The sequence below is a fragment of the Mus musculus genome, chromosome 12, assembly GCF_000001635.26.
Source record: "Mus musculus strain C57BL/6J chromosome 12, GRCm38.p6 C57BL/6J".
Taxonomy (NCBI): Eukaryota; Metazoa; Chordata; class Mammalia; order Rodentia; family Muridae; genus Mus; species Mus musculus.
The window spans coordinates 85,126,496-85,151,347 of NC_000078.6; the positions used below are offsets into that span (position 1 = coordinate 85,126,496).

Below are 24,852 nucleotides of genomic sequence, written 5' to 3' on the forward strand. Positions count from 1 at the left end.
AGCGAACCCAGAGGAGTCTTTCTGAGACTTGCCCCTTCCTCCACTGGCTCAGCGTTGCCTCCAAGGGCTAAGCTCTGAAATAGAAACTCCTTAATGACCAGAAAATGGCATCTAGGCAGGTCTGAGAACAGAGACACCCACCACGCCTCTTTCTGCAGTAATGCCTTTAGGGTGGTAATTCTAGCACTAAATGAGGTTAGACTCAGGAAAATAAACATTTTAAACCCAATCAATCCCCTCAGGAAAATTTCCTTTTTTCAAAAACAAAAGGTCTGAAGTGGGCAGTTAAAGGGTACCACATCTTATCTTTCCTGCTAATGTTGAATTAAGCCATTATAGGGGGAAAGGGAGACGTGAGCATTTGGGCCTGAGATAAAGTTCAACTCAATTTTCATCATGGAATGGTATTCCTATAATCATAGACCTTCCTGTGGGAAAACAATGGGAGAGACGTTTCTCACTAACTCTGCAATGCATATGTGTATGTGGGGGTGGGGTGGGGTGGGGTGGGGGCTAGCTTGATAGACCAGAGGATGTTCAAGTTGCAGAGTCTTCTCAGAGGCAAGCCCAGCGCTGAATCTGAAAGACAGGCCACAGCCCACACGGAGCCGCTTTCTAAATACCAAGGAAACCACAGTCGGTGAAACTAATCTTAAGGGCAGACACTGTTGTGTTGTTGTATCTTGGTGCCCAGCCCAGTCCCCCTCCCCCACACATAATGGGCATTAGTAACTGTTTCATGAGCAAGTAGAAAGAACTGCTAACTCAGAGGAAAGAGTGAGTCTGCTGACTTTGCATAAGCCGGGAAGAATATTGGACTTAGCTCCTGCGTATAATTAGTACCGTTTGGAATGGTAGTATTCATTGTGATCTTTAGATTATCTGTCACTGAAATCTGTGACTCATAGAACTAAAAGGATCTCCTTAAAAGGGCTCAACCATCTTAAGGGACAGGATGGCGCTGATTCTTCTAGGCTGGTATTTTGTGATAGAGTACTTTATTACATTGACTACTAGAGAATGTTTCAAAGCTTGAACTTAGATGCTTCAGGCCAAGGGAAAGCCCATCCATTTGTATACATGGGTGAAAACTTGTGAAAGTCCAAACTAGGGCTTTAGCTGTTCTGGTGGGTAGTACAGGCCTGCCATCCCAGCTCGTTGGGAGATTGAAGCAGAGGAAGTGCAAGTTTAAGGCTAGATCATGCAATTTCAGTACACCTAGTCTCTAGACTTTAAAAGGGTGGGATGCATCAGTAGCCCCCAGCCCCTTAGCACTGGCTCAGCTTTAACTGTATCCTCAGCCAATCAGATGTTGAAGACCATGGGGGTCCTCTTGTTTAATTTGTCCTTGTGTATCTATTAAACCTTGATCAGGGTTTCTAGAATGGCTGCAGTAGATTTTGAAAACAGACTTACCGTTATTGATTTGGGGTTCCCCAGAGATCCAGTTCACAGTTGTTGGACTCTAATACAACTGACCATTGAAAAGCGAACAACGGCTTATTGTTTTGTAACCGTGTCAGGTGAGCCCTGACATTTCAATTGAAACATGAATTGTCATTATAACTCAATGCAAATTCAACAGTTGTTGAATTATTTTAACAAATAACAGTTGGAGTTAAATTATTTTAACAAAAAATTTATTTAATGAAAAAAAAAAGGGTAGGATGCAGGGGTGGGTTGGGGAGCACGGCTCAGGAGTAAAGCCGTTGCCAGCGTTTCTCAGAGGTCCTCGACACTTAGCCTGTGGCAGTATGTGCATGTATATACACACCAGAGCTTCACCAACAGTTTCTTTGCATCATGTATTTACAGTAACATACAAGAGATGAGAGCTCGGCACAAGGATGCTTTCCTGAAAAAACATAACCTCAAATTAGGCTTCATGTCAGCATTTGTGAAGGCCTCGGCGTTCGCCTTGCAGGAGCAGCCTGTTGTAAATGCAGGTAAGTTTCCTGAGGCCAGTGTGGAAAAGACTACAGACCTGCTGCCACATTTAGGGGTCACCAAAGCTTTTTATTCACAGTCTATGGAAACATGATCACCTTCACCAAATACTAAAAGTAATGGTAACATGATTACTTTCTCTGTACCAAGTATGCAGAATTGGCACTTACTCTGGCAGTAGGCAGCTCTGGGATAGCTTGGCTTCCCAAGCTGTCTTGTCATGGGCGATCTCAAGCTCTGGCTGCTCCTCACCCCCACGCACCCTTTACTTGGAGGCTTGACTTTCATGTTTGGCATAGGCTCCAGGTTGACCTCTGACCTGGGGTTGGGGCCTCATTACGAAGGCTTGGGCTTCGTACTCATTGTCTTTCCTCTTCTCAGCGCTGAAGTGTTGATCTAGCTTGCATTTCTTGTTTTGTGTTGTGTTGAGGCACTTCTGTGTTCCTTAGAAGATAGGAGAGGGGACAGTGACACTTTGCAGTCCTCAGCCTAAAATCCTTAGTCTGTTCCCCATTGAGTGCTGTGCATTAGGCACACAGGAGGGCTTTCTTTGCTCTTGGCATCTCTCAGAGTTCTCGTTCACTTGACATGTACTCTAACAATCCATTGTAGACTCTGGAAGATTCCCAAGCCTGCTTTTCTTTTCTTTTCTTTTTTTTTCCTCTCCTCCCCTCCCCTCCCCTCCCCTCCCCTCCCCTCCCCTCCCCTCCCCCTCCCCTCCCCTCCCCTCCCCTCTTTAAAAAAAAAAGATTTATTTATTTATTTATTTATTTATGTATAAAGTACACTGTAGCTGTCTTCAGACACACCAGGAAATGGCATCAGATCCCATTAGAGATGGTTGTGAGCCACCATGTGGTTGCTGGGAATTGAACTTAGGACTTCTGGAAGAGCAGTCGGTGCTCTTAACCACTGAGCCATCTCTTTAGCCCCCAAGCCTGCGTTTCTTGTAGGTAGGTACAGTTTTCAGTAATTGGTTTTATATTTTAAGATGACGTATTTGAAAGCCAGGCCTCCTCCACCCTCCTCTGCCTTTTCCAGGGCACTTGCTATCTAGCCATTCTCTGCTCAGGGAAGGCTTGCATAGATAGGCCACTAGTGTGCTTCTACTGAGGTTACCTCCTGTGAGCTCTGGGAGAACATGCTCCATCGTTCAGGTTGATTCAGACGCTTGGGAAACACTGATATGAGTTGGGATGGGAGCCAGAGGAGTGTTCGTTACTTGTAATGTAGTTATTTTCATGTCGATTAGTCAGCCCACACTGCATTGGCCACTGAAGACTTTCACTCTGTTAACTCCTTATCCTTGGCCAAGAGGTTGTATGTAACATCCGTTTTCTCTTTCATAGTGATTGATGATGCAACCAAGGAAGTGGTGTATAGAGATTATATTGACATCAGTGTTGCAGTTGCTACCCCGAGGGTACGTTGGGCAAGACTTGGAAGTGCTTACTTAGATCCTGTCTTGGTCATTTCTATTTCTGTGCTAAGACGCTAGGACCAGGGCAACTTACAGAAGAAAGAGGATTGGGTGGGCTTCGGTTTCAGAGGGTTAAGAGAAATTACAATTACATTCATGTTACAGAAAGTGGTAGCAGGCATGGTACATGAGAGCTCACATGTTGAGACAGTCACAAAGTAGAGAGAACTAACTAACTGGGAATAGCATGGCTTCTTTAGAACTTAAAGCCTGCCCACAGCGACACACCTCCTCCCAAAAGGAGGCCACACCTCCTAATCTTCCCAAACACTTCCACCAACTTCAGAGCAGTGTATGATCCTGTGGAGGCCGTTCTCAGACCACCACAGAGCTCACCTGGAAGGGCTTATTTCTGTAGCTCCGGATTGCTAGGAGACTGTTAGTAAAAGTGCATTTTTCTTTTTTTTAAACTATACCCCGTTCCTTTATCTTAGTGTAAGTCTTTTTAATCACAGTGAGTTTAAGGTGTTCTGGTTGGGGAAATTGTAACTATAAAGAGGACTGTTATTTGCAACTTAAAATAACTTTCCACTCCAGGGTCTCGTGGTTCCTGTCATCAGGAATGTGGAAACTATGAACTATGCAGATATTGAACGGACCATTAATGAACTAGGAGAGAAGGTACAGTAGACGGAAGTGTGTGCACGGCCTGCTGGGCAGTTGGGGGATCAGAGCCTGCAGAGGCTGCGCTGCTCAGGCCTCTGGAGTCTGGCTCTCTGGGGACAGCATAACCTCCTAGGAAGGCAGCAGCTGTGTTCTAAGGAGAGGCATGTGGCAGGCAGAGCCTGCATGCTCCAGTGACTGAGATCTCTAAGTCAGAATCTTCTGTAGAGTCAGGGTTTCTCTGAAGGCGGTCACAGTCACCTGAGCTGAGCCACTGTCCTGTTTGCACCTGGGCTCTCAGATAAGAGTTTTCTAGATTCACTGTTTTGGATCAGAGAAGCCTGGTTTGACTTAATGTTTGTTGTTCTTAGGCCCGGAAGAATGAACTTGCCATTGAAGATATGGATGGTGGTACCTTCACCATCAGCAACGGAGGAGTTTTTGGCTCACTTTTTGGAACACCCATTATCAACCCCCCTCAATCTGCCATCCTGGGCATGCACGCCATCTTTGACAGGCCTGTGGCTGTGGGAGGCAAGGTAGGAACCATTGTTTCTGAGATTTTTAATCGCTGAATGGCTGGCTGTAAGAGAGAAAGCTAACCAAATCCTTACTATAAAGCATCCACTGTAATTTTAATTACTAAGTGACAGTTAAGACACTGGTTCTCAAACTGTGATCTGGGGCTATTGACATCATCTGGGAACTTGTCAAAAATGCAAGTGCTGGACCGGCGAGACGAATCAGCAGTTAAGAGCACTTGCTGCTAGCAAAGTAGCTAGATTCAGTTCTCAGCATCCACGTAGTGGCTTGCCGCCATCAGTAATTCCGGTTCTGAGGTATCGGGCACCATCCTCTGTCCTCCTTGGCTGCTAGGCACGCATACATGTAGGCGAGATGCTCATACACAGTAAATACTAATTTATTTTTAAGTAAATGCTTAGACTCCCCCTCCCCCACTCCCTTCCCCTCACACACTTAGTCTACTGAAGCAGAGATGCTCAGCTCTGATGCATGCTGACGTTTGCACTGGCACTTGTTGCCGCCTTGTCAGAGCCTCAGGGAGTCAGAAAACGGCACAGTGCACAGCAGTCTGTGGGCTACAGAATTATGTGAGAAAGCTTACAAGTTTCTTTGAGTGTTCAAGGTATGAGGGAGGCCCAAGAGCTTGAGTTAGCTATTGGAAGATAAGTTAGTTTAAAAAAATAAAGTTTTCTGAGACTTCTGTGTCTAGAATATATCTGGGTCATTGACTCCTTTATAAGTCAAAAAACTATAGGTCTTTTTCTTGGAAAACAGTTAACACACTTAGCTTTGCACATAACAGACTTATTTTTTTAGTTCATGGATTTTTAAGACAGGGTTTCTCTGTGTAGCTTATTTGTCCCAGAATTATCTATGTAAACAAGGCTGGCCTTGAACTCAGATCTGCTTGCCTCTACCTTGGGCAAGTTAGGTGCTTGCTAAGCATACACAAGGCCTGGTGTTGGATCTGCTCATTGCAAAAAAAAAAAAAAAAAAAAAAAAAATAGTAATGACAAAGATTGAACTTGAAAGTAGCTCCTACAGGCAGCCACAACTGCAGAACAAACCTCTGTGCTCATTGCAAATAAATAAATAAATAAATAAATAAATAAATAAATAAATAGTAATGACAAAGATTGAACTTGAAAGTAGCTCCTACAGGCAGCCACAACTGCAGAACAAACCTCTGTGCTCATTGCAAATAAATAAATAAATAAATAAATAAATAAATAAATAAATAGTAATGACAAAGATTGAACTTGAAAGTAGCTCCTACAGGCAGCCACAACTGCAGAACAAACCTCTGTGGGTAACAGTAGCTGTAGAGCACAGTGTAGCTTACTTGTGTCAAGGCGGTTTTGAGTGGCCTGTTTCCTTGTTTAAACTTTGGTTCTAAATCTCAGAGCTTTGCTCAAAAGAAAATAAACCTAAGTTATCCAGAGGCAGCAGTGGGAGGAAAGGTTTTGCAACTAGAACCATTGGGTGGGCTTTGCTTTCTCACATTTCCCTCAGCAGGGCTTTGTCTCTGATCTGCTGGATACAGATCTGTTGACCTCTCCTCTCTGCAGGTGGAAGTTCGACCTATGATGTATGTAGCCCTGACCTATGACCACCGGCTGATTGATGGCAGAGAGGCTGTGACTTTCCTCCGAAAAATCAAGGCAGCAGTAGAAGATCCAAGAGTCCTCCTCCTAGACCTTTAGGAGGAAGCCACACATCCTACCTATCGATCATGCAGGAACTGAAAACCACTCTTCTCCCTGTACCCTCATCAATCCCAGGTTAGCCTGATGACAGGCAGGCACATACTATTGGCCTCAAGCACGGAAGCCAGGGCACGATGTAACCAGCGTTCACAAGTCTGTTCTTAGTGTTCCCTCGAGGCTCTTTCTCTCTCCCTGAGACTCTTATCTTCTGCTATCTTGGACCTGAGAGAGAGTGAGAGCCTTAATGGATGCTCATTAATGTTCCTGCCTTTATTCCAGTCCTCTACAAAGGCAATTTTGCTTTTCTCCAGTAACAGTATGCTATAGGGATACCACCAGGGACCATGTGATTTGAGTTTCTATCTTAGGAAAGTGTTCTCCAGAGATGCCTAGGGGATGCTTTGCCTCCATCCCAGCTGTGCACACTCTGACTTGATGCCACCTGTGTGGAGGTATTGAACACAGGCAAAGAGGTGCTGCTTTGCTTCTTAAATGCACCATCATTCTGACCTGTCAGTGGCTTCAAGGTGCTCTACCTCTTCCAGAAAGCACAGGCTGGGGTATTTGGGGACAGGCAGGATTGTGCAGCATCCCCTGAGCTTACCTGTTATAGTCACAGGTGGGAGTTGAACCCTGGCTTGCCCTCTCTGGCTCCATTGTATGCTGGCACTGGGAAGATTCATTTTGGCATAATTACGTACAACTGTCGTCATACCAACCCTTTCCAGCTTCTAGGAATCGTTCTAGGACACTGTTGTCACTTAAAGCAGATTTTAGCACATCATGGCAGTGGGGCAGCCTGACGAAGGGACTGTTCTCACAAGATCAGGCTGAAGAGAGCTTTTAAATTCCAGGTGGTGTGAGCATGTTCTGGGAAGAGGCTGTGCTCTCCCTCCCTGGGATGTGGCCTGTGGGGAGCAAGGTCTTGTTGCCTCTGGTGCAGGGCACAGAGACAGGGGAGGGTGGACTGCGGTGGGAACCAGCCTCAGGAGTTAGGACAGCGACGAGATGATGGTGTCATCTCTAAGATCACCCTCAGGTGCAGGTACAGTTGTTGGAATATTCTTGAAGCATGGTAAAATGCTTAAGTGGTTTTGAGCGCTCCTAGGCCTCGTATCCTGCACTGAGCCTGAGCCTGCTGACAGTTGCCGTGGCCATTAGTGCTGAATGCCCTTTTTTCTTGTAATCCAAGACAAGCTGGGGGGAGGGGAAGAGGTCAGTATTGAGTGCCTGCAGCATCTGCTACTACATCTACACCATTCAGAACTTGTAACTAAAATATTTAAAGAGACTGATTTTGAATGAAAATTAAAGGGCAAATGTTCTCAAACAGGGCTCCGGGATCTGTGCTCCTTTTGACCCTCGAGGCTTTACAGCCTCCATCATTGTTGGCAACCACAATGTCGTTATCACCGAAAGCTACTACTTCCTCCTGAGTTGGCTATCTTGGTGGAGCTACTGGTGGACGCAGGATCTTTGTATATTCTTATCTCTGAGCAGCATACCAAGCCCCCATCCCATATTTTAGGCATATTGCTTTTAACAGCCAGCCAGGAGAGCCCACTAATGTCTTAGTGCCCTGGGTTCCTGTCAGGGGGCCCCATGCCCCTGAGAAGCCAATTCTTGAGAAATTGAGGCTCCCACCTATGTGAATCCCCTTCAAAACACCAGGGGCAGTTTCCCTTTGAAGGGCTTGCATCATTTCTGAGATAGAGTGGGGAGGCACGAACACTCCTAATACCATTTGGACTTGGTTGCCACATGTGCATCATTATAAGCACATGTCTGGTTATGAACGGTGAGGGCCATCTCCTAGGAGCAGGAGTGTGCGAGGGGCAATGGACAGGATAGGGTTGGTCACCAACCCAGGATGACCCCAATGGATAGGCATGATGGAGTAGAGGCTTCAACAGAGCCTTACTTTCCCACACACCTCTCATCTGCTGATCCTGTCTGCAGGGAGGCCCTCCCTCTGGTGCCCTGTCCCAGGAAGAAGCAGGGTCCTTAAGAATTGCTGCTGGTAGGGGAATTCAGTGAATTATGTACCAGGTCTAGTGTTTGGTATGTTGCAAGTTTTAAAAATTTCTACTAAACTTCTGGAGTAGCTGTTCTGTTTTATTGAAAGGCCGTCCATAAGGCCTCTCAGAATCGGGACCTCGGTGTTCCAAACTGATGGCTCCACAGAGTTCCAGATGTGCAGTATGATGGCTGGTTAAGCCAGAAAGCGACCTGCACTCCATAAAGCAGTGGCCGAAGATGTCTGGCACTGTGGGTTACCACAGAACCTACACCTGGGAGCCAGCTCTAGAAGGTCCTACGTTAACCTCTCAAGATCGTTTTCTCAGGAGAATCTTCCATGAGGTAGATTAGATTATATGCTCCTCAGGCACACCTCAGGTGTCTGTCTCTTCGCCTTCCTCCCTTTTTCTGAGGCTGTTCCTCAGGCTGCTTCCTTCCAGGCCACTTGCACTATATTAATGATGCAAAGATGCCACAGAAAGAATAGGCTTTATTAGAGGGTAGACGAGCCCCAGGCACTTGGAGCCCCAGACACACGCGTGCACGCGCGCGCACACACACACACACACACACACACACACACACACACACACGAACTGGGGATTGGTCAAGTGAAATTTGTTGCATGTACCATGCATGGCCCAGCAACTGGGTTGTCTTGAGGCAAGCCCTCAGACCTAGGGAGGGGGCTGTCTTTGGACATACCACTTACTTCAGAGACCAGAAATACCTTTCTGAAGGCACTGGGTAAAATTGGTCCATATGTATCTCATTCTAAAAGTCAGTAGGCGGTGAATTGAATAGAAGCTCATACCAAAATGCAGAGTGGAAAACAACACCTGAGAAGAACTGACTGCTGGTCCTGTGGAGCGAGCTCTTCTGACACAGGAGAGCCAGCCAGAGAATAAAGCGCTTTATTCTGTTTTCAAACTCCGTCTTAAGTGGTACAACCGCATTCTTATCCCGCTCTTAAACACACTGGCTTCTCTTTGCCTTGATTTTATTCTCCAAAGTCAGAAATCAGAAGTTAGGGGTCAGGAGTGGCGAGTGGCTCACACTGTGTCCCACCTCTCCCCACTTCACCCTACAGACTTTCCTACAGACCCTCCCAGCACCCGGACCTCTGTAGGAACGGCATCTGGTTGTAGCAGCCCACTGGTAGCATGACTAAAGTGGATCCAGGACAGTCCTGGTTTGGGTCTACTGAGCCAGAGGTTCAGTGTCCTGAGATGTCTCCAGAGATGCCCTACGTGGTGTACAGATGGCAGTGTTCCCAGATTCATCAGTCGGCTCAATGGGTGTTGAGCAGTTTGGAACTAGAGCAACAGAAGGCACCCTTTGAGATGCTAGGTCCCAGCTAAAGGTCCAAGCTGTGTGGTCAGCAGGTATCTGTTGGCTGGTGAGCGTAGGTTGCTCGACGGGGTGCACCTCTCTGCCCTTGCAGCAGCTTCACCAGTCTGAGGCCCAAGCAGGTTGTGAGCAGAAAAAGTGGCTGCTGCGCCACATGCTTCCCCTGAAGTCCACTGAGGGGAGGGGCCAGCCCAGCTGGTAGACAGTCAAGAGAACTGGGCCAGCCACACTGTCCATTCCCCGCCTCCTACCCCATTAGCCGGCTCCACTGGATAGTACTGAAAAAGGGATGGGACTTGAGTCTGCTGGTGCCACCACCTCCAGCTCCTAGGCGCCGCTGGGGCTCAAACTGCAGCAGCTGTGGGGAGAGAGTCAATCACTGCAGCCCTTCCCCATCCTAGAGGGAGATATCCCCCTCCTGGGGCTACTATCACCAAAGTTCCTAGGGTGTTCTTTCCTCGCTAACCCAGTCAGTAAGCCCCTCCCCAGGACTTTGGAGGTAGCAAGCACAGGCATTCAAGGGCATTTATGCGTTCCAGCACTTGAATTAACGTGTACAGGCGGTTCCTCTCACCCCCCACCCATATACCAATAAGCCAGGGGCAGTGAGAACCTCTCACCTCAGTTAGCAGAGAAGCTGCTGGGTGACTAAGCCACTCAGGCAGCTGGAGTTGGGTGTGGGCCTGGAATCCTGAAGGGTGGCTCTGGGACAGTGCCTGGAGAGTGGGGGACACAAAGAGAGACCATCCTGGGGAAGCTTACCCCCTAGTGGCAGCCAAAACTTGCACACATGTGTCACAGTCCAAGAGGAAGATCTTGATAGCTGCCTTTTGCTAGGATCTACTAATGACTTGGACCGAGCTACACCCCAAACATTAAAGAAGCTGGCTCAGGGAAAAGGGGACTTGGGTTAGCACTGGAGTTGGAACCTGCAACTTTTTAGAACCATTGTCTTTATGCAGTAGACACTATTGGGAACTCTTAAGTCTCTAGAAGCTACAGATGCAATGGCAGGCCTGCCATGCAGCCGTTGAGGCCAAGGCAGGAATGTGATGACCAGTGGTAGTATATTGAGATAGGATGAGCTAGCTGCAAGAAGAGAGACAGGTGAGCCTTGTGGGGCTTAGGGTTCTTTTTTTTATCTTAATGAAGGGTTCTCAGAGACCCTGAGTTATGACCAACAAAGGCACATCAAGTCTGGCCTTTAGGTCACTCACACTGTCGTCTTCTGGTGCCACTCAAACTGTTGCCTGCTCAAATGTAGTTTGTCTTCTCCCTTGCTTCCCAATCAGACTGGTCCCACATGTCATTCTGAGCTCATCTGAGTGGAGTACAGAGGCTAAAACCTGGCCAAGTGGGTGGTGTGTATATGTATATGTGTGTGTATGTATGTGTATATGTATATATGTGTATGTATGTGTGTATGTTTGCGTGTATGTGTGTGTATGTGTATATGTGTGTATATGTATGTGTAATGTATATATGTGTATGTATGTATGTGTGTATGTGTGTGTATGTGTATATGTGTGTGTGTATGCATGTGTGTATGTATGTGTGTATATGTGTATGTATATATGTGTGTGTATGTGTGTGTATGTATGTATGTATATGTGTATATGTGTGTATGTATGTATGTGTATGTGTGTGTGTGTGTGTATGTGTATGTATGTGTGTGTTTGTGTAGGGTCACTGAACCTGACTGGTTGACCAGGAAGCTCTGGGAATGCTGCTGTCTCTCCCAGACCCCGTATTAGTTACAGACCCCGTATTAGTCATCACACTTGACTTTTGCGTGGTTGCTGGGGATCAGACTCGAGTTTTCATGCTTGAGCAGCAGGCACTTTACCAACTGAGCCCCTGCCCAGCCCGCAAGTGTGCTTGGCCGACCCAGCTGAGAAGGCAATGGCTGACTTGTATGGAGGAGCCTTCTCCCATCTCCATCTAGGGACAATAGCCTTTAAGGGTAAGGGGGACTGGATAGTAGGAAAAAGATTTAGGTTATAATCCAGAGACCTTCCAGGGAAGGGTTGCTGCTTCTCCAGACCTCAGGCCAGACATGCTCGTCCATAAGCCTCTGGTCATGCCAACTCACATAGTTCATAGAAGCCGGCAAGGCTCCTTAGCCACTGGCCCTCCTGCGGTAGGAGTTCTATTGCCAGTGGTCTGATGGATGGAAGGACATCCAGCCCAATGGTCAGGCACGGAGAACCAGGCAGCCTCTGTTTTGACCCTGGCTAAGCCTCTGCTCAGCCTAAACCCAATGGTCCCCACCAGGGTTCTATACACTCCCTGCCCAGCTACTCACCATTCCTGTGAGCAGTTCATACAGGAGTGAGCCATAGCTCCACCAGTCACAGGCTTCAGTCAGCTCAGAAATGCCCCCAACCTCTGCGAGAACGAGAACACACACATGCCCACCTCACAGGAGGGCCCTTTCTGTTCTCATTCTAGCACCCACTGCCCATCCCGTCTTTAACCCGTGCAAAGGCAGCCAAGATCTAGACGCCTCTCCCAACTCCCTTCTTGCCTGGAGCACTGTACAGACAGTCCACGGCCTCCTGGCTGCATCGCGGCTCCACTTCTGACCACTGGCCAAAATACGTGAGTTGGATGTGACCTTCTTGTCCAGTGTGCAGGGAGGAACGGTGGGACAAAGGTTGAAACTAGCATCACCGAGCATCGGGAATCTCCAGGCAGTCCAAGGCTTCCCCCAATACAATCATGTCAGGGGCCAAAGGTCATCCCAGGTGGAATCTCCCTAAGGGTGTGGCCCCTTGCTGCCCAGGGCCCAGGGGTGTTCCTGAAGCTGCCCTGGACCCCAGGTTCATGCCTTCTCTAAAGGAACAGATGAAGGAAGGGGAGGGGGAGGAACAGCTTTATAATCTTGGGGCTTCTGTTGACTCTGGGCTCCCATGTGCAGTGGGGTTGGAGAAGGGAGGCTGAGGCTCTTACCTGCCTGGTCCAGGAGCAGGTTCTGTGGGTTGAGGTCCCGGCACAGCACCCCCTGCTGATGCAGCGCCTCTAATGCCAGCAGCATCTCAGCTGCCCACTGCTTCACCTGTCCCTCCCTCAGGCTCCAGGCAGCTCTTCCGCTCCCCAGGCTGGCCCTGTTTGCTGATGGGGGGTTCCGACCCCTGCCTCGGCCATAGGCTCCTAGCACCCGGTCAGCCCCTTCTCGTACCCAGTGGAGCCTCTGCGTGGGTGCTGGGTTCGAACTCTGGCCAGCTCGCCTAACTTGACTGTGCGAGTGGCCACACGGGGCCTCTGTGGGGTCTGAAGAGAAGACAGCACTGGGCCTGGATGAAGGCTCAGCATCGGCCTCTTTCTGAAGCTGGAGGGCTGGGGGTAGGCTCTGGGAAGTCCGTGGAGGCTCCATTGGGATTCTGTTCTGCCTCAGGGTATGGCCTGGTGTGAGCTCCGCTGGGGTCATGAGGCTGAGGCGGGTGCTGAGTTGGGCTTGCGACTTCTCCTGAACCGAGCCAGAGTTAAGCCCAGAGTATTGAAAATGGTCCTGGGAGAGTAGATGTGACCAAAGGGTGCCTCCTGGGCCAAAGAGGGAATGAGAGCGTAGGAAGAAAGAAGAGCTCGGACATAGGCCCAGGCCCCATCCTGCTTTCCCTCCATTTCATCCCGCCCCCTCTGCCTCCTCAGAGATCTGATCACCCTGCTCTGACCCACCTCCAGGGAACTCAGCTTCACAGCCTGCACACTCGATTGTTGGTGAACTTAAACTGAGTGTGTTTGAACACCAGTGTTCAACACGTTACACTTCCTCTTCACAAAAGGTAAAGGCCACGCATGGATTTACAGTGGCCGCATCACGACCCAAGGATGTGCCTCACATTTTAGAATCACTAAGTATCTGCTGCGCGGCTCAGTTCCCGTCTTTACAGTTTTAGTCACCAGCCGCGCCATGTGGCCATTCAGGAATGGGCACTGACCAGGAAAGCCAAGACTAGAGGAAATGGTAACAAAGACAGCTGAATAAATGTCCCCCTTCACCTGCCTAGCTAGGGTGGGAACATCCTTCCGGGGATGCCCCCTGCTCCCTCGGCACCATACAGAGCTCCACAGCAGCTCGGCCCCGCCCTCAACCTTCAGAAACTCTAGGCTCCCAGTCTGTACCCCACGTGTGACGCAAGCCATAGTCCTCCTCAGAGCTCAGAGTTGGGGAGAACAGTGAGACCCCAAAGCTCAGAGGAACTGATGGGCCCTCACCTTGCACATGCTCCAGGTGCAGGAAGATGGAGTCCTCGCTCACGAAGTATCGCAACAATTTTGTCATGTAGGGGACGCCATGTGGGATGATCGTCAGCCGCTCCCGGCTCACCATGTGACACCTGGGGAGGCTCTGGAGAGGGGACAGGGTATGTAAATGAGCTGATACCGCCCAATGCTCTGGCTTCAGGGCACCGGAAGATGAACTGGGAGCCAGGCTGAGTAGCATCTGCTTCCACCAGTTCCTGGTCCAGCCCTCACCCCTGTAATCCCATGGAATCCACATCCAAGGATGGGATACAGTGTGTGCATGTCAGTCGTGGAGCCTTGGGCAACGCTCGGAGGAATTGGCAGAGTTGGTCTTTGGAGGAAGCATGGACTTCATACGCACATTCCGGGGGTGGGGTGGGGGTGGGCAGGGGTCTCAAGAGCTCTGAGAAAGTTCCAAAAGAAACGCTGCACGCCAGCAGCCGGGCAGCACCTGCCTTCACGATGAAGGTTCCTCCAGTTGCCGGGTCCTGAACCACCTGCACCTGCCAAAGTCCAGGAGGCACCGGTCAAGCTGTGTTAGTTCCCGGGCGTTCCATGGCCCGAGGCCCTGACTATTCCCAAACATCTAAGCCCTGGTGCCTCTTCCTCCAGCATCTGCAACTCCTACCTATGTCTCGTGCTCTCTGGGCTCCCGCTCTGTGGGTCTACCCCACAGGTCTGTGTAGTGCGAGGGAGGATGGAATGGATACTCCACCTAGGCTGGCAAGAGGTCTAAGTACCCGCTGTTGGGTTTGCCATAACTCTCATGAGAACATCTCCCCGCCCCCCAACCTGCCTACACTAGCTAGACCCTGTGTGGCCTAGAAGGACAACCAAAATCAACACTTCAACTGCAGGCTTTCGCCAGAGGTCATCATCCCAGCAGGGATTGAAGGTGGCACTGAGTCAGTCAATTCTTTTGTGCACAAATGAAGCTAGGTGTGCATGCCTTTAATCCCAGCAGTGATTGAGAGAGGCAGAGGCAGGCGGACCTTGTTGAGTTCAAGGCCAGCCAAGTGCACAGTGAGCCCTTTTCTCAAAACAGAACAAAACAAAACAAAAACCAGAAAAACAAAACCCCCAAATGCGTTAAGAGCCTGAGGCGTCTGAGAATGTGGTTCCAGATCAGGACGGCTGCCTTCAGCAGGCTCCACACACTCCAGGAATTTCTCTTCTTTGCTACACTTCTTTTGAAATAAAGTGGGTGCAGTTGTGCACACCAGTCACCTGTCCTTTGACAGTAGCCGTCTCCTTCTCGGGGTGGCTTCGGTAAGTGGGGAGCTGGGTCCACATTGCTAGACAGTGGTGAAAAACAAAGCCTAGGAATGGAGTAGGGGGAAGAGCCCTGCAGTCTTTTTTAATGGTACTGGGCCTCCTGCTCACCAGGCTAGAGCTCTGTTACTGACTTATATCCCCCCAGCTCAGGGCCCTGGTTCCCGAGCTTGGGCAAATAAGCTGACTTTTTTAACTACCAAAGAGGGATTAGAAATGTCCAGCTTTGCTATATCGCTGGTTTGTTAGGCTGTAAATAGGAGAGTCCTTAATGAAGCCATGATGATATTACATGCTTGCCAAGTCACGCACCTTCTCTGAACCTTGTGCTTGTTTCTGAGTTGTGCTTGCGTGCGTGCGTGCGTGCGTGCGTGTGTGTGTGTGTGCATGTGTGTGTGCGCGCGCATGGGTGTGCGTGCATGCGTGTGTGTGTGCGTGTGCACGCACGCATGGGTGTGCATGTGTGCGCGCGCGTGTGTGTGTGCATGTGTGTGTGCACGCGCGCATGGGTGTGCGTGCGTGCGTGTGTGTGTGTGTGCGCATGCATGGGTGTGCATGTGTGTGCGCGCGCGCGTGTGTGTGTGTGTGTGCATGTGTGTGTGCACGCGCGCATGGGTGTGCGTGCGTGCGTGCGTGCTTGCGTGCGTGTGTGTAGAGACCAGGCTTGAGGATGCTGGTGTCTTCTTCCTAAGCCACTCTCCATCTTACTTTTTGAGGCAGTCTCTCGCTGAACTTGGAACTCACCTCTCTGGCTAGGTTGGCTGGCCAACAAGCTCCTGCCTACCGCCTCAGGATTGGAGTTACAGACATGCACCCTACTATGTCTAGCTTTGTACGTAGTTGCTGGGAATCAAACTCAGGTCTTCATGTTTGCATGGGAAGTTCTTTGCCAACTGAGCCTTTTCCCTAAGCTGCCTAAAAATGGGGGTCTCAGCAGTTCGTGCTTTCTGACGTCATTGTGCTTGTTGGTAAAAGCAAAGACTCCAAGTGTCAAATCCTCCTCAGCCCTGGTAATTACCAATGTCATTGTAGCAGAAACAGACACTGCTCATTCAGTGCTAAGGGCTTCGAACGGCTCACTTCACCGTGTTCTCCTACCAGCTTTCCTGGTGAAATTGAGGTTCTGAAACGTGAAACCACTCACTTTCAAGCCTACTGCTAAAAGGCTGTAGCATCAGAATTTGAATACAGACAGTCTGACCGTAGAGAGGGGTGAAAGTGCCTGCCAGGCTGGGCCTTATTTTCTCCATAATCAGGAAAGCAAAAGCAGGGGCTAGGCTCGCCCCACCCCTCCTTCCTATACCAGGGCACCTACACCAGAGCAGCAGTATCCCTTTTGACCACAAGAGGTCGCCCTCTAATGGCTAACTCACCTAACTCAGGGTGGCCTTGGCTCCCTGACCAAACTTGTGCAATGTTTGAAGACAGAGGCAGAAAACACTGGGTTCATTTAGGAAAAGATTCCCATAAGTATTGCCCCCCAGTTAGTTCCCCACCATCCTTCCCCAAGTGGTATTCCCCGCTACCACCTCCTTGGCCAAGTCCTCTGATTTACAGTCTGAAAACTCAGTCAAGGATCGGAGCCAGAAATTAAGTAAGGACCCATGGTGTCAAAAACCTGTGTATTCAAAACATACTCTGCCCTACTTTCTTTTGGAAGGAATTAGACCAAAACATTAACAACGACTACTCTGAAGTTAGGTGGGGCAGTGAATTGATTTCTTTTCCTTTTTCCTTTTTGGTTATACACTCTCCACTCTCACAGAATACTTCCAGCAGAGCGAACATTTTCCCATTGATACAACCAAGCAGGCAAGCACACACATCCTCTCCCTCTGATAAGTGGCCCAGAGGACAGAAGAGCCAACACCTGACTCCCTGGATCTTAGTTGTTCTCTCTCTCTGATCATTGTTAAGGGGCTGGAGATGTAGGTTGCTCGGGAGAGTGCTTGCATAGCACGCATGAAACCCTGGGTTTGCTCCTCAGCATCAACTGGGAACAGTGATACGCACCTGTCACCTCAGACTCAGGGATGAAGGCAAGAAAATCAGGAGTTCAAGGTCATTCTTGGCTACGTGGCAAGTGTGAGGTCATCCTGGGTTACATGAGATGCTGTCTAAAAAGTGCGGGCAATTATGAAAACACAGCACTGCCAAGCACAGCTTTCCCTGCCTTGTGCACTGGGGAAGCCGTCGACCCCAGTGGTGGTGGAGCCCATCAACGGAGACACAGAAAACTAGGTTTTAATTAATCCACAAATGGGAGCACAGCCTTATAATTGGGAAGGTGGAAGGCAATTGTGGCCACTGTTTGTTTGTTTTTTAACATTTTATTATTTCATCAGATCCCATTACAGATGGCTATGAGCCACCACGTGGTTGCTGGGAATTGAACTCAGGACCTCTGGAAGAGCAGTCAGTGCTCTTAACCACTGAGCAATCTCTCCAGCTCTGGATTAGGCCTTTGCCTTTTTCCTTTTTTTTTTTTTTTACAATTTATCCCTAACAAACTTTCTTTTCTTTTCTTTTCTCTTCTCTTCTCTTCTCTTCTCTTCTCTTCTCTTCTCTTCTCTTCTCTTCTCTTCTTTCTCTCTCTCTCTCTCTCTCTTTCTCTCTCTCTCTCTCTTTCCAGACAGGGTTTCTCTGTGCAGCTCTGGCTGTCCTGGAACTCACTTTGTAGACCAGGCTGGCCTCGAACTCAGAAATCCACCTGCCTCTGCCTCCCAAGTGCTGGGATTAAAGGCATGTGCCACCACTGCCCGGCTCCTGGTTTCCTTTTTTAATTAATTAATTATAAGTGCATTGCCTGCATGTATGCCTGCAAGCCAGAAGAGGGCACCAGATCTCATTACAGATGGCTGTGAGCCACTATGTGGTTGCTGGGAATTGAACTCAGGACCTCTGGAAGAGTAGCCAATGCTCTTAACCTCTGAGCCATCTCTCTAGCCCCTGATTAGGCCTATTTTTAAGTAGGAAATCTAAATCCTGGGTGGAACCTCTCTTGAAGCAGGCAAGCCCCAAAACTTCAAAGATGTTTGAGTCTCTCTATTATAAGCCCTGACTGACCTAGTAGTCATTATATAGACCAGGCTGGCCTCGAACTCACAGAGATCTGCCTGCTTCTGCCTCCAGAGTGCTGGGATTAAAGGTATCTACCATACCCTGCCAGGGTCAAACAGGCTCCTAAAGGCTTAGAGGGAAAGATAGAGTTGAGCAGAGTTGGAACGGAGCGTGGGCAAGCCCAGTGCTCCAGCTGAAGTGGGCAGCTTCTCCTTGCCTCCCTAGAGTTACATGGGAATGTGAGCCCCACATCTCAAGATCTGAGTTTTGTTTTCCAGGAGAAGCTTGACATGTGGACTTTGGGGACAATCCCTGACAAAAGCCCCCAGGTGTCCTGACTGTCTGCCTGGTCCCTCACGTGCCCACTTCTCTGCTCCCTGCCACCTCCGTCCCTGCACTTCTGCAGCCCTGTGGGCCCCACAGCCAGCACCTTTCTGGGGCCCAGGATTGTCCTGAGCAAGCTCCCTTCCTGGGCCTGAGGGTGGCCACTCACAGGCACTAACACAGCTCTGCTGCCTGGATCTGTCTGGGCAGAGCTGTGGAGTGGGACTGATGGCCCTAACACCTGATTTGGGGAAATTTCTGTCCCTGGCTGGGACATAAACCTAGAGGAGGAAGCAAGACCCCAGGAGGGAACTGGGAGAATCTGAGAGAGGGTGAAAAGCAACTACCTAAACATCTTAATGCCCCCCCCCCCGCCTCCCCCACCCCATCCCCCAGTGCAGGCCTCAGGGCATGGAGGTTTCTATGCCTTGCAAATGTGCATGTCCTTGGGTTGAACAAATCAGAGAGTTTTGTCACAGATTTCCCCTTGGGGACTCCTCCTATATATGCATGTCCCCAAAAGCTCTGAGACTGTCTAAAGTTAAAGTACCAGGGGTGGAAACTTTCATTGAGTGTTTCTCCAAACGTATTTAGCTCAGAGCGCGCCTCTCTTCAAATCTGGCATCTCACTCAGAGATATGGTGTCAGTCAGTCTGTCTATGAGAGCAGCTGTGCTTGGCCACTGTGCAGTTCAGTGCGGGGTGGGGGTGGGGGGACTGTAGCAGATGGGAAGCTGGCTGGACCTTCCCTGAGCCTGGCGCCTGTTCCAGGGACCCTGGAGAAGCAGCTGGAGTGAGGCCTAGCGATGGGAACTCAGCCCTCCCTGCTCCTGTCGCTTGCACTCCGAGCCATCAACCATGCATCAAGTGTCTTAGCATGTGCCAGGCCTTTCCCAAAAACTGTTTCATTTCCTTCTCAAATCACCACTCTGGGGGGAGGAGACCAGTTCTCAGTGTCCACGGTTCACTGGCCAAACCCAGAGCATGCTTGCCCGCCTATATGGCTGAGAGGCATACACTGGTCCCTTTTTCTCCATGGGCTCCCAGACCCATTAAAATGCCCAGTGCTTCAAACTACACACTCTCGGTTTCAACCCTAGAAAGTCTGTCTCCACAGGCTGGGCATGGGGTCCCAATATCTACGACCGGATGGCTCTTAGAACTGACTAGGGAGCCCTGGGCTAGAGGCAGAGGGCAATCTAATAAAGGCTCAACTCTTATATGACCTCTTTGTGCCTCAGATTTCTCCACTTTAAGAGGGGTTGGGATGCTGTCTTCTATCTTCTTGTCTACTCTGGATCAAGGGAAAGGGAAAAGGTGCACGATGGCAGGACTACCAGAGGAGAAAGGGCGGAGCTGCCCAGGCCCTGGACGATCCACGCCATCTCAAAGAAATGCATATGTCCACGGGTCAGGCTGGAGAGAAGGACCTTTCAGTACAGGAAGTGCTCAGCTGTGTGTGTCGGGAGGGAGACTGGGGGGGGGGGGGGGCGCTGCAGCTCTGGCGGGCAGATTGAGTGGAAGGAGGAGGGTTGTGGGAAATGGGCAGAGCAGCAAGTGCTGGACGGTTCCCTGGGCTTAGCTCCTCCCACAGGCTCTGGGAGCTTTCTGTCTGAGAGGGCCGGGCCGCTGTCTGCTTCTTCTCATTCTCCTATTCCTCTGTAGAACCTGACAGGTGTATTTTGGGAGAGAAGAGGAACCACTGGACCGGGCTGCTCTCTCTTCCGATGCAGGCAGCACTATAGACGCCTTCCATTCTATCCTACCTCCCCATCCTCCGCCACCCCTAACTGTACATGTCTGCTTCCCTCCCCGCACCCCAGAGCTTGCTCACCTTCTTGATGATGCCAACGACCCTGCATCCCTTCAGCTGCTCCAGAGCAGAGCTCAGTGTGCGGATGGGCCGGAGCCTCAAGCTGCTGAAGCCCTGTGGAGGAGAGAGACAAGATGTACAGGGTTTCTGGATGTCGGGAGAGTAGTGGGGGCCACAGTGGCTAGGACTTGGGGTCCAGGCAGACCCTGCCTCACAGGGTCAGACTGAGTAAAGAAGCCCCTTGGTTCCAAGTTTGGGGGTGCACGGGTTCAAAGCACCCCGGCTGGCTTTTTGCTCAGCCCCTACCCAGCCTTATTAGGACTGCTTCTAGGGGCTTTGGAATCTCCTTCTCAAGAGTCTTGTCTGTGGGAGGCAGATGCTCTCAGGGTGTGTGGTAGGAACACGTGTGTGTGTGTGCGTGCGTGCATTCGTGGGTCTCAGCCTCAAAATGCAGACAACCTACTCTTTTGAAAGGCAAGCTACAGGACACAGTGGGCCTAGGAGGGGCGTGGCATGGAGAGTGCAGTTGGCCACTGGGTTAGGAAAGCGACAGGAGGAGCGTTAGATGCAAAAGTGTGTGTGTGTGTGTGTGTGTGTGTATACATTACAAATACCTGCGTTTTTCCCACTCAGCAGAAACAGAATCTGCGTACTCCTGTGAAAAGGACATGGAGTCACACACAAACTGGGGTGGGTGTTTAAGTCACGTATGCCAGGTTCTCTGTGAGGCCGAATGAGGCATGAGGGTGTGGGAGACAGAGGGTGGGCAACCTTGCTTCACACTCAGACTCACATCCTCTGCTGCCCACTCCTCCTTGGGGCAGGAGGGGAGTGAGGGTTGTATGGGGGAGGGGCTGTCTCTCCCCAGAGTCCTCCTTCTCTTCCTCAGGGAGGTTCTCCTCACCGTGTTGGGACTGGCTCCACTGCCCAGGGTCCGCTGCAGGTGGCAGTTGAAGATCTCCTCTGCCCTCCGTAGGTACTTGGTAATTTTCAGCTTCACAGCTTCACGCCTCTCCTTGTTGGGGTCAACTGTGGGGAACCAGGGGTCGCCATCTGTGGTCACCAGGACTGTGCTCCACCCTCTATCCTGGGCTTACTGGTGGCTGAGATGCCAACTCCGTCAACTACGTCTGCCTGTCACCACCGCCCATGGCTCCTACTTCTCAGACAGCTTTAGCTGGTTCATCCCCCCAGCTCTGTGTGTGAGATCAGGGGCTGAGATGAGAGATGCATGAGGAAACGGGGAACCACCATGGCCCTCAGCCACCTGTTCTTTACAGCGGTACCCACCACCTCACTGACTGTTCTCACATCCTGGGAAGGATCAAGGTGGAGATTTTTATGTCTCTTTCCTTCAGAAGAGGAGAGAGACGCTTCCAGAGGACAATGCTGCCTCTATCTCTGCCTCCCATTATGAAAAAGGCCTGGGTGGAGACCAGATTAGACGGAATAAGGAATGCTTTGGGCACTCCTGAAGCTCAGGCATGGCAGGGTCCCCTCTACAGTGAGTCTGGTGACTCTAGTCATCATAGCCTGCCTGCCACAGGCCCTTGAGTCTGAGAGTTAGCATGGAAATGCCTCCTTCTGCCCCATCAGCGCTTCCCTCTTGCCCACAAGCCTGGGCCTCCCTTCCTCCCTCCCTCTCTGTGGAACACTGCTAGGCCTTTACTGGACACATATATGTCAGCATTCACATCTGGATGTCCCTTGCTAGGTCCCTCTGACCCCAGTTCTCCTCTTTTCTCCCTTTGCCTGCCCCTCTTTGTTCTTCCCACCCAGGATTATAATTTCATATCCACCTGTCAGTCAGCCCCACCTCCCCCCACCCCTGGAGTGCAATTTCCAGAGGGCCACTGCACAGCCCAGCTCCGTGGCCAGGCAGGTGCAGCAGGCCAAGTATGTAAGCCACAGGAGCTGATGAAGCCACAGTCCCACCTTCCGGTGTAGCCCTCAGCAGCTGTGGAGCCTTGAGCTCCATGCCTCAATTTCTGCACCTGGAAAGTGAGTTCCTGCTGGCACTGGAGAGATGGTTTGGTGGTTAAGAGCACAGCCTGCTCTTCTAGAGGACCCGGGTTCAATTCCCAGCACCCACATGGCAGCTCACAAGTGTCTGTAACTTCAGTTCCAGGGTATCTGACACCCTTACACAGACATACATTCAGGCAAAACACCAGTGCACATAAAACAGATAAAAAATGAATCATTAAAAAAAGAAGGGCTGGAGAGATGGCTCAGAGGACAAGAGCACTGACTGTTCTTCCAGAGGTCCTGAGTTCAATTCCCAGCAGCCACATGGTGGCTCACAACTATCTGTAATGGGATCCAATGCCCTCTTCTGGTGTGTCTGAAAACAGCTACAGTGTACTCATATACATAATATAAATAAATTTAAGAAGGAGGAGGAGGAAGAAGAGGAGGAGGAGGAAGAGAAGAAGAAAATTAGTTTTTGCCCAGAGCACACACTTGTAGCCTGAGCCATCAGGGAACTGATCTAGGAAGATTAGCCTGGGCAACAATGAAAGGCCTATCTCAAAAAATGATAATAATGATCATACTAATAATTCCTATATACTTCTATTAATGTGAGACTTGAATGAGTTAATATAGTGAAAACCTAATGGGGTCTGCCAGGTAGAAATGCCTTAATAAATCTAAGTCCTCAGAAATGTCCTTCACGGAAGTCAGGCAGGGTTAACACAATGCCCTAGTATGGATAGAGACAAAGGACCCTCCACTGGCCCTCTCCTGTCCACCTTCTGTCCACACACATTCCCACCCATACCATGCACACCGCGGAGTAGCACGTCCACACCATTCTGGTAGTGGTTGAAGGCAGCCTCGTAGTCTTCACTGACATCTCGCTCCAGTGCCAGGTGGATCTGTGTAGCTGCATCTACCAGGTAGTCACGTTTGGTCACATCGGCTGTCCCTGTAGCTACCCGGTTACGAATCTGTTCCAGGTACATGCAGGCCTGGGACCGTGCTCGTGAACAGGGCTCTGGCTCCAGGCCTGGTCCAGGTGGACATTCACAGGCTACCAGGCTCATAGTGGCCCTGCTGTTGTGACCTGTAAGAAGCAAAGGTCTTAGGGGAGACACGTGTTGGGAGCCACACCCCTACCTGTACTCCAGCTTCCTCTACTAAACATTGGAGAGACAGATGTTCACATCCAAAAGCTGGAGGGACGAGCGATGGTAAGGTCCCGTCTTTGAGCTGGGTCCTACCTCAGTGTGGCAATGATAGATTAACACAGCAGTGTGTGTGTGTGGGGGGGGGGCTTTCTTTTCTTTTCCACTCAAATTCAGCTCCACAAATACCATGCTGTATGAACGGAGCACGGAAAACTGGGGGTACCTGTGACCCACAGCTGCCTTTGAGGGGTGTCCACAGAGTAAACCTAGTGTCAAGAGCATAGTAAACATACCAAAGTCACACACTGGCTTAAAGCTGGTCTCACCTCTCCTCCACCTCAGGTCTCCCCTCCTCCCTGTCTTCCTTGTGAAGTTCCATTCAGCTCAGGGGTACCTCTCCCCAGACAAAACCTTTGGCCCAGAGAGGTCCTGAGTCAGCAAGTGGGGAACTCCCCCCCCCCAATACCCAGGCTCCAAGCCGGAATGGCGAGCTCATCAAAGCCCCCTGGGAGATGAGGTGATTGACAGATTAGATGCCAGTTCATGTGGAGTTCAGCGAGAGTGTCAGGGTGACCCAGCCCTATGGAGGCTATCCCAGAAGTCCAGGGGCCTGTGCGCCCTCCCAAGGACCTGACAGTAACTCCTCCCCAAGCAATGTGTGACCCCAATGGCCCAAGGGATAAGAGTGGCGGCTGCCAGAGGGGAAGGGGCAAAGAGAAAGCAGCCAGCAGTGCGGTCCCTGTCCCTCACAGCAGCCTAGCAGCCACCGTTGCTGTCTCGGGTACCCTGGAAAATGACCAGGGGGTAGCTTTTCTCCCTGGATCTTTTCCACCTCGGCAAGGAAAGAGACACAGGATAAAGGAAGAGGTGGGGAGGAAACGCACATATCCAAGCAGCCAGGAGGCCAGGAGATGGAGAAAGGCGGCCTTCCTGCTCTGCCAGGCCCAGCGGGATAGGTAGCTTCGAGGCCTGTGCTGGGGCACCGACGCCGGCTGCGCAGGGCTGCGAGTTGCGGGTCCAGCTTTCGGAGCCGCGTGCCTAAGACTATACACGTCAAGCAAGCAGCGCGTGCACGACCCCGGCACACAAGGTGCATCACTATAGGGAACGTCCAAGGAGGTCGGGCTGAGGCAGGGAGGGGAAGCCTCCTCTCCTGAGAGGATGGCTCAAGAGCAGACCAAATACTATACCTGTCCGCGTGCCAGAGCTCCGGGCCTTCCCGCCAACGCTGTCCCTTCACCTTCTGCAAGGCTCCGTCTGTGCCTACCACCCTTCCGCAGGTGCCTGGGGGCGGGGGTGGGGCGTCTAGCCGGGTGCCTGCCAGCCATTGGCTAAGGATGAGCTCATCCTCAACCCGTTAGAATAAACCTCCAAT

General features: G+C 50.5%; 2 protein-coding genes across 11 annotated transcripts in view; one reads left to right on the top strand and one right to left on the bottom strand.

Moving 5' to 3' along the window:
* The window catches only part of Dlst (dihydrolipoamide S-succinyltransferase (E2 component of 2-oxo-glutarate complex)), a 23,270-nt gene extending 15,674 nt beyond the window's left edge, over positions 1-7,596 (top strand). For both annotated transcript variants that reach the window (XM_006516392.4, NM_030225.4), the window contains exons 11-15: positions 1,816-1,946; positions 3,297-3,370; positions 3,965-4,048; positions 4,402-4,569; positions 6,124-7,596. In XM_006516392.4, coding sequence (XP_006516455.1) covers positions 1,816-1,946; positions 3,297-3,370; positions 3,965-4,048; positions 4,402-4,569; positions 6,124-6,258 — 592 coding nt within the window. In that variant the 3' untranslated portion in view covers positions 6,259-7,596. The remainder of the gene's footprint in view (positions 1-1,815; positions 1,947-3,296; positions 3,371-3,964; positions 4,049-4,401; positions 4,570-6,123) is intronic.
* A 1,157-nt stretch (positions 7,597-8,753) lies between these two features.
* Positions 8,754-24,782, bottom strand: Rps6kl1 (ribosomal protein S6 kinase-like 1). 9 transcript variants are annotated; one of them, XM_030246707.1, is made up of 11 exons: positions 24,668-24,782; positions 23,159-23,413; positions 21,251-21,375; positions 20,368-20,460; positions 14,334-14,381; positions 13,849-13,981; positions 12,583-13,173; positions 12,158-12,247; positions 11,936-12,018; positions 10,251-10,346; positions 8,754-9,988 (listed from the first exon to the last, which is right to left on the bottom strand). In XM_030246707.1, the coding sequence occupies exons 2-11, from the start codon at positions 23,391-23,393 to the stop codon at positions 9,878-9,880; spliced, it is 1,605 nt and encodes a 534-aa protein (XP_030102567.1). In that variant the 5' UTR covers positions 23,394-23,413; positions 24,668-24,782; the 3' UTR covers positions 8,754-9,877. The 9 variants fall into 9 exon arrangements, with proteins under 9 accessions (XP_030102567.1, NP_001351245.1, NP_001351244.1 ...); NM_001364316.1 differs by having other exon boundaries at positions 12,158-12,250; positions 24,668-24,769; NM_001364315.1 differs by having other exon boundaries at positions 12,158-12,250; positions 23,129-23,413; positions 24,668-24,769.
* Positions 24,783-24,852: the final 70 nt, after the last annotated feature.

Bases quoted from the DNA above. Each gene is read 5' to 3' on its own strand.
- Rps6kl1 (NM_001364315.1), bottom strand. From the start codon at position 23,393: ATGAGCCTGGTAGCCTGTGAATGTCCACCTGGACCAGGCCTGGAGCCA. The intron at 21,376-23,128 runs GTATGGGTGGGA...GGTTCCCCACAG, and splicing joins GCTACTCCGCGGTGTGCATG to TTGACCCCAACAAGGAGAGG. The intron at 9,989-10,250 runs GTGAGAGGTTCT...CTCTCCCCACAG, and splicing joins CAGCTTCTCTGCTAACTGAG to CTGCTGCAGTTTGAGCCCCA.